The sequence below is a fragment of the Oryzias melastigma genome, linkage group LG19, assembly GCF_002922805.2.
Source record: "Oryzias melastigma strain HK-1 linkage group LG19, ASM292280v2, whole genome shotgun sequence".
Taxonomy (NCBI): Eukaryota; Metazoa; Chordata; class Actinopteri; order Beloniformes; family Adrianichthyidae; genus Oryzias; species Oryzias melastigma.
This window is the reverse complement of record NC_050530.1, coordinates 11,680,617-11,689,158: the sequence shown is the minus strand read 5'-3', so window position 1 is coordinate 11,689,158 and position 8,542 is coordinate 11,680,617. Positions and strand designations below refer to the sequence as shown.

The window sequence follows — 8,542 nt, the reverse complement described above, 5'->3', positions numbered from 1 at the left end:
ATATCATTGATCACTTACTTTTCCTTTGTTAACTTATGTGTTAAATATTTTTTTTTACTATATCTTATTTCCAGCCTGGATTTGTGAGAATTTGAAAGTCATAGATGTATTCAATTTTTTTTTTTTTTACTTTATGTTACATTTCCAAGCCCCTATACAGGCATGTAACATTAATGCATCTGCAGTAAAAAACAAAAATCTTTTAATTTATCAGTAATTTATTCAGTCTAGATTAATCTGAACCTGTTTAATTGATGTTTGAACTTCTTGTTGCTATTTGGGTCACTAAAAATCAAATTATTTGTTTTCTTGTTGACTTAGAACAACACAGAACTGATGGTTCCGTGCTGCAGAATGTCTATGTGAGTTTTATTTTGAAAAGACCAAAAAAAGAAGATGGGATTTACGCATGTACACTTATTTAAGTAAACATGGCAACAACATGAAGCCCACGGCATGCCATATTAATAAACCAATTTTTCATGTATGATCACTAATGAGGCTAATTAAGCACAATTATGGAAGGAACACAGTGTCATCATTTTGACGTAAAAAGGAAAAAGGCAGAACATTCAGATAAAAGCTTAGAATGCATTAAAAAAAATTTTTTTTATTGAATTGTATTAATACTATTTAGAAAGGTCCGACTTTTTCAGCTAATTTACATATTTAAATATAATTATTTTAACTTTTTACTTATTACTGCTGATGATCACATAAAAAACACACATTTTTATGTTTACATTTATTTAGAAGACAATTTCTTATTAATTTTCATGTCAAAATATCACAACAAATTATTACAGTCTTACTGGAGAGCCCCCATTTTTTTCAAACACGAAAGCAAAACTGTGCCTAATTATGACACTCCCTCCTCTTTACAGCAGAGTGTTTTTTCTGAATATAGGATCTGCAATGTTGATGCATTTTTTCCCCACTTTTATTGCTAGTTGACATCAGCTCTTGCTGCAGTTTCGGTTGAAGAGAAAAGAAATGAATTTCTCAGCTCCTTCATTACGGGTTCCACCAGCTCCTACCACCATAATCTACTTACTGGATGCAAATCCCTCCAAGTCAGATTTTCAGAGAGAGCTGGTTTCACTCTGTAACAGTTACCATTTGGACCCTTCATGGCAGCCCGATAAGCTCCACTAGACCAATTAGAAAGTTGACTGGGAGCTGTGTTGGGCAGTCATTGAAAAGAGTCCTGAAGTCCGTTCTTATTGCCAAGCTTTTACAAACACCCTACAGCATGTGTGTTTATACGTTTTTATTTTTTTTCAGAAGAAATTTGTTTTTTTTTTGCACATTTTGATTGCACTCCAGTAGATTTTTCCTGTGATTTGAACACTTAACTCTCTGGAAAGACTTAACAAAGTTTTGTTCATAAACTCCCCTAGACACTTGATACAATCTTAGTAGAAAAGTTTAAACAAATGAGGTTCAAAACTCTTTAGCTGCACTCGTAAGCCAAAGGCTTGCTGTGTCTGGAAGAGCCCTGCCCGCTTAAATCCCTCCGAATCCCTGCTCCGTGGCTGCAGAGTGCGTAGTACCACCTGGAGAAATTCTCCCTGAGGGATTGGTTACTGTCTGCGCAAAGCCAAGGTGACTGACTGTTTAGGAGCGCGCTGCACAATGACGGTGTTGTTTGAGCGTGGATCGGGTTTTGTCCCTGTTGATGTGACACTGTGCACATGCCAAGGACACCAAGTGCCTCCAGGCCTCAGCTGTTAGTCTCATTTTCAGCCACAATCCTCCTGGTTTTGCAATCATCCCAATGTGTAAACTCACATAAAAAAATAGGTGACCTCTAAACACTTTATTTACATCATTATTTACTTTTTTATTGTAACATTTGATAGAAATCCTACATTTCTGATGGGTTTTCCACGGATAAGGATCAACATCTTGGCTTGTTGGAAGAAATTTATGCACAAATCTGTTTGTGATTAGAATTATTCAGGTTTTTTTGTCCTTATTGACACGAGTAGTTGAATTAAATATTTATCTAAATGTTTTGGCGGGTCAGAAATCATATTTTTTGTTCAAACAAAGTTAGTTTGCTTTCTGCGCACACAGAACTGTATCTGTTTCATCTTTCTGGACTCTTTTGATTGTACTTGACTTTGATGTTTTTTTTCTACTTTCTTTTTTTTTTTTTTATTGAGAACACACTACAACTAAGTTACGATTGTATAACTTCATGGCTTTAGAGCTTATGTTATAACAAGAAAAATGAAAGTATGTCCACATTATCTTAAGCCAAAACTGGACACATTTTTCATCAGAAAGTTTAAACACAGTTTTTATTTCTTATATTTTTAATTCTAGCTTCTTTTCTGGTGCAGTTCTGCAGGTTCATGCTTTTATTGTGAAATGTTTGTGTTATCCTGAATTTTTAAATAATCAATCCACCTGGAAATCAGTTTTTCTTTGGTGCAAAAAGGAGTTAAAAGGCATTTTAAGATCATCAAATCTCTATAATCTTAGAATTATTTACCTTTTTAATAATATTAACATTTTTCTGTCTTATCTCTTAGATATTTTTGTTGAAAACATCAATATATTTTCTAAAGAAAGTATTGTAATTACAAATACATCACAACATCTCTTCAAATATTGATTTTTAATGGTCAGAAATTAGTTTGAATAATTTGCTTTTATACTTTTAAAGATGGTCTTAAAGTGCTTTAGTGTGATTATTTTTTTCCAGGTTTGCAATTACATAGTTTTTTTTAATTGATTCCAGGCCCTAATATAAACCATTAAAGCTTTAGAAAATTTTGAATGATAAACCATATAATAATATGTTTTCTAACTTTTGTTTCACACAAACAAATATTTAATCTAAAAGTTCTCTACACTCAGAGACGTCTAAAAATATGCAATTTTGTAGGTCTTAGACCGTTTTCTATGCAAATTGAGCGGCGCTTGAGTTCCATCTGTGCTGCAACTGAATCAAAGTCCTTTGGAAACATGAATTACTTTTGGAGAATTCCCTTTGCCTGAGCAAACTTTTTGTCCAGAAACTATTGTTGATTTCAATTTCACTTATTTATCTCTAATAATTAATTACTGGCTTATAATTCTCTGAAAATGAGAATGATTGACCAAATACCAGCTGAAATGCTTCAGGAGAAAGAAAAAAAAGCTTAGTTTGAACAGAACCTGCCCAGGGTCTTCTCTGTATGTGTCCTGTGGGAGCTGGTTTGGGTTTCAGTGACCTCAGTGACCTCAGTGACCCATACAGGAAATTACAGCTGATTATTTTAGAATGGATATATGAACAGACTGCACCCTAAAAGTCTGAAATATAAGTCGTGATGTTATTGCAGCGTGGATTATCAGGGATATGACTTGTTCTCATCTCTTCTTTTTGTTGGTGGGATAACACAGTCAGCACAATACCAAATTTTTAAAAAAGATTTCATTTTTACACTTGATTCTAGCTGTCAGTAGCCTTGAGGTAAAACATTGGCTCCTGAAGGATTACCGTTGACTGTGGATCTACCTCTTCAAGCTGTGAGCTTAGTGGTATTAAAATGCCTTTTGAAGAGGATGCAGTTGCTCTGACAAACTGATATAATAGGATTTGTGTAAAGCTGTTTGCTGTGACATGGGCTCATTTTTAAGCTCAGCTCAGCAAGGACCACATAAGGAAAAGAAACGATACTTAATAAAGTTGCATATTCAATTACTGCATATTTGTTCTTATTGAATAAGACAAAAATGGAACAAGTTGATTGCTTCTTCCACTCCATCCACAAACACTTATCAAATATTGCAAAGTAAGTGTCTCTTTGGCTCTAAAATGCAGACTTTCTGCCAGGAGCTGATGATAATAAAATAAAATACTCATGTGGAAATTGAGCTTGAGGCTTGTACCTGATCCTAGCTTGGGCAGGTGTTAAGTTTCCACACACCACCGCAGTCAAAGAAAGCTGAATAGCTATGAAATCATTTCTGGGTCAGGCTTGATGCCATTACATAACACCTTTGGATTCATTGGCTGGTTTCCAATCTGTTAACAGAGTTTTTTTTCATCTTAATTTCAAGTTTCCCTCTAGAAATGGAAACAATAGAGCTCAGTTCTTCAAAGGGGGTTTCCTTTAAGATGTTACACCGCTGAAGGCAGCTTGATCGTTAAATTACTTCTACTATTGGAAATGATTTGATGTGACTAACTTTAGATTATATTTAGGGTCAAAAGTAACATTTGTAGAGTTTAGTGACATCTACTGACTCATAAAGCAACAAACATCCTGACAATAATCTAAACTTCCTGTATAAGTTAATATTTTGGGATTAAAACAGTTAAAACTAATTCAGCCTTGAAATTATTATCACTTTTCTGAAAACTTCAAGCCACATATCTGCATTTTTAGTATGTGCATTGTCATTTTTTTATTGTAAGAAAATAGTAATAGACAGGACATTTGGAGCAAAAATATTTCTTTTTTTTTTTTCGTTAGAAACAATCAAATGATGTTGCATTTTTAGTTAGTGATCAGTGTTAAACAAAAATAAATTTTATTAAAGAATAAAGCTCAAAAAGGAAACTTTTTCAAATGTTGAAACAAGAAAAAATACATCAAAACAGAATTCAATTCAACTTGATTTTGCTTTTATTGAAGAATGAAAACAACAATTTTCTGTTTTTTTCTTGTCTAAAAATTCAAATTAGATTTTGAAATGTGGTCAATCACAGGAGATGAAGTAGTTTTTTTTTTTTAAAAGCTAAATGGTTTTATGATGATTGGACTAAAAAAATATCCATGCAGCCTCATGAACAAAAGAAAAAACAAGAAATGTCTGTGTGAAGATCTAGAATCTATTTTTGTATTTAAAAATGTATATATTTTAAAGCTAGCTGTCTTTAAAATGTCCTTGAATTTTTCTTACTTTCTGCAAAGAAAAAATAATTTATAACCTTAGCCGAAATCATCCTTCTTGTTATATTTAAGGGGGAAAAAAAACAGCTCATGACAAATGAGCTTCATCCAATCCTCTGAGAATGAGAGAACACTCCATGAATGTTACAATTTATAGAGTCTATGTAAAGGAGGAAATATTTTACACTACAGTTAACTTTTTATTCAGTGTTTACCATATAATACATAAATAAGTATATTTAGTGTCAAGAATGTGAAGACAGCTCTTTTCTACTGAACTTAATGGTCATAAAGTGTTTTTGTTCAGTATGTTTTTGTACTTTCTGACAAAAAACAAGCTTTTAGTCTTAAAAATAGGGTTTACCAGATAAAAACAACTTCAGTTTTTTTGTCTTTTTATACAGGCCTTTATTTTTTTTTTTTATATAAAAGCCATAATTTTATTAATTTTAGTCCTTGTATGTCAGTTCCCACTTAGCGGTAAACGCTCTTTTATCAATCCCCTTGGAAACCACAAAGCTCAGAGAGAACTTTTCAAACCTCTGGTATTATCTCGTAATGCACGTTCAATTTCCTGCCCACACTCATTTAGATTTGTGGCTTAAGTATAAAAAACAGTTTGTTTTTCCTCCCACATCTGTTGGCCAGTGTGAATTACCATTTTCTGATGAAAACAGCTCTGCACTCTGCTCAAAACTATATTTAAATGTGAAAAAATTAGTCTAAAATATTTAAAATTGTCTTTTTTTTCTTTCAGGTTGATGAAATTTACCATGATGAATCCTTGGGGACCAACATTAACATCGTCCTCGTTCGTATGATAATGGTCGGGTACAGGCAGGTGAGTTCAGTCCATCAAAAGTGCTTTATCTTTTCATATTCAAATAAATGAGCGTGGGTTGTGATTATTTAGAGCTAAAATTAATTTTCTTTGTGTGTTTTGAATGTGGTGATATTTGAGATTTGAATTATTTTCATGCGGAAGCTCTGTTTACCAATACAGATTTTCATTTTGAAATCCACAGCAAAAAAAAGCATTATATAAAAAACAACAACTGATACACAGCGTTTCACTCTCTGGATTTATTTGAGAAATGTACTGGTGAAAATGGGTTATTTAAAGATAATTTGGTTCTTGAAACTGAGTTTATAAGAGTCGGATTAATTAACCAGATTTACCTAGATGGCTGTCATCTGAAGATCACAACTAGTTGGAAACTCATAATTGACAAAAACATGTACAGAAATGTAAATTATGGACACTTAACTCTAAAAATAATACTGTTTTTTCCATCGTAGGAGCTTTACAAATTGTGTCGTAAAACAGTGAGATTTAGGAATGTTTTTGTATTCTTTAAAGTCCTACTCGGATCATTGTTTAATCTAATTTAAATGTTATTTTATTTATGATTTTGCAGTTCTTATCGCAAAAAAACCAATTGTTTTCTAGGCCATAGCTTCAGCAGAGTGGCAGGAGTTTTTTAGAAGTTTGCCTCTGAGTTGTAGGTGGGATTGTTGGCACGGAGTGAGCCTGCACACATTTCCCATCATCCCTTTTGATTACACTTCCTCCCATTAGCTCACAGCCTCTGCTTTTACAGTGTGCACTCAACTTTTTGTGAACTCCTTTCCAAGTGTAATGACCCTATGACCTTTCAACATGATAGAATAACTTATAAGTACTGCCAATATAATACGACTGAATTAGAATCCATTTGTAATTGAAACTGAGCTGTGATATTGATCAAATTCAGTGTTTTAAACAGAAACCAATGAATATTTGGAGGAGATTCTGAAAAATTAACCTTACCGGAGTCAAACAATTTCAATTTGGTGGTACTTTTGTGTGGGTGGGAGGAATGCATAAAATGGGAAATAAAGTTCAAGAATCAGTTTTGAGGGAGAACAGCTCAATATCTGAGACTGAAAAGGTCCTTAAAGAAAGCCTCAATGCTGCAGATTGATCTGATAATGATTCAGAAAAAGTCAGCTTGTCTCTTTGTTTTCACTGTATGAGTGCCGCTCTCATGTGTGCAGATGATTAACCCCTTGATGTCTGGATTTATGTCCATCAATGAAAAAAATAACTATGTTTTTGCTTTAAAGTAGATTCTAAATTGAGGTAATTTTGGAGCAGAAGTGCTTTAATGTACAATTTGATCAAGAGGCATCAAGGGGTAAATATTGTTTCTAATGTTTTAAATGCAGTAAATATTTGAGAAGTAATAATGCAGCAGAGTGTGATTAAATCACCTCGCAGGAGCTTCTTTGAGCAGGTGCAATAAGCGCTTGTACATATAGAAAATAATGACACTATCTTAGATGACGCATTCAACCTCTGGTTATGCGATTAATGCAAAAGCATCTAAATGTACCGGCTCATACTCTGAAAGGGCAGTGCTTAATACTAAAACACCAAAACAACCCAGTTTGAATCCCTGAAAACCTCAAAAATAAAAGATGTTTTAATTTATTTTCTCGCTGGAGGTTCAAAAGGAGAGTCGGATGAGATTATAAATATTGTAAGGGATTAAGCGAGGAAGAAGCATGATTTTGTTTTTGCAGTGCCAGTCAAACAATCCGAAAAGGGTTTTCATGTGTCATCATCCTCACGCTCGGAGGAGACAGAAGGATGGATTTCAAGCCCCCGCTGTTCATTTCTGTCGGGCTCACATGCGCTGAATGGAAGGAAGTTCTCCGTTCCTACACGACTTTACCCTCTGCTGGGCTTTTAAGTCAAGCTGGATGCATTTTTTTATACTGAAACTGAGTAGTTGTTTGCACAGTTTCAAGATCTGATCAGTCACCATTTTCCACTTAAAGACCGTCTTGCAAGGAAGCAATAAATGTGAGCTTTTCTAACAGCTAAAACATTTTTTTCCCACAAGCTTTAGCTAAAATGTAGGACTTTTTGTCCGCCACCTTGCATAAAAACATAAAAACATTTCACATAAAATGTGGACAAAAAGCAAAAATAAAAATGTTTGTTGGTAAGGTAACACTTTAAATTAAGATTCATTAACTGCAAAGCATCACTAATATGTTTATAAGACATTTATTAGTGTTAGTTTATGTCTTAAAAAATGCCTGATAGTGTTAAAAGGCTGCTTATAAAGATAGTTTTTAGTGTTATTCTTCTAAATTTATTCATATGCAAACTATCTTTTTTAATAGTAATTGAGTGTCTGGGTTTCATAAATGCATTATAAACACAAAAACAATGCTTTTGAATGTGTTATTAGTTTGTTAATGAATCTTTTTGAGCTTAATAACACTTTAAAAGGCATTTGTAAGATGTCAGCTAATGCTAATAAATGCAATATAAACACATTATTAATGCTTATTAATGTTTTATAAGTAGTTTGTTAAGGAATCTTTCTTTAAAGTGCTACTGTTGATAATTATTAAATATTTATAGTGTTTTTATGTAAAGAATACTGTTTGGGAAATAATTGATTGAGTCGTTCATAGTAATCAAAATAGAAGTGGTTGTTTTTTTTTATTGATTATTAGTCTTTTGTGTGGTTTTACTAAATAAAATATGTTTTTTGTTAGTAATGATTTGATAAAAAGTAGGGAGTAGTAAATCTGTGTGCCTTGTTTTGTGTCAAACAATGGTTTAATTGTAATTATTTTGAAAAATTAGAAAG

At 32.9% G+C, this 8,542-nt stretch overlaps 1 protein-coding gene across 2 annotated transcripts in view; it reads left to right on the top strand.

Annotated features, from left to right (window-relative positions):
• Positions 1–8,542, top strand: part of LOC112154475 (A disintegrin and metalloproteinase with thrombospondin motifs 14) — a 51,010-nt gene that overhangs the window by 21,320 nt on the left and 21,148 nt on the right. For both annotated transcript variants that reach the window (XM_024285441.2, XM_024285440.2), the window contains exon 5: positions 5,650–5,733. In XM_024285441.2, coding sequence (XP_024141209.1) covers positions 5,650–5,733 — 84 coding nt within the window. The remainder of the gene's footprint in view (positions 1–5,649; positions 5,734–8,542) is intronic.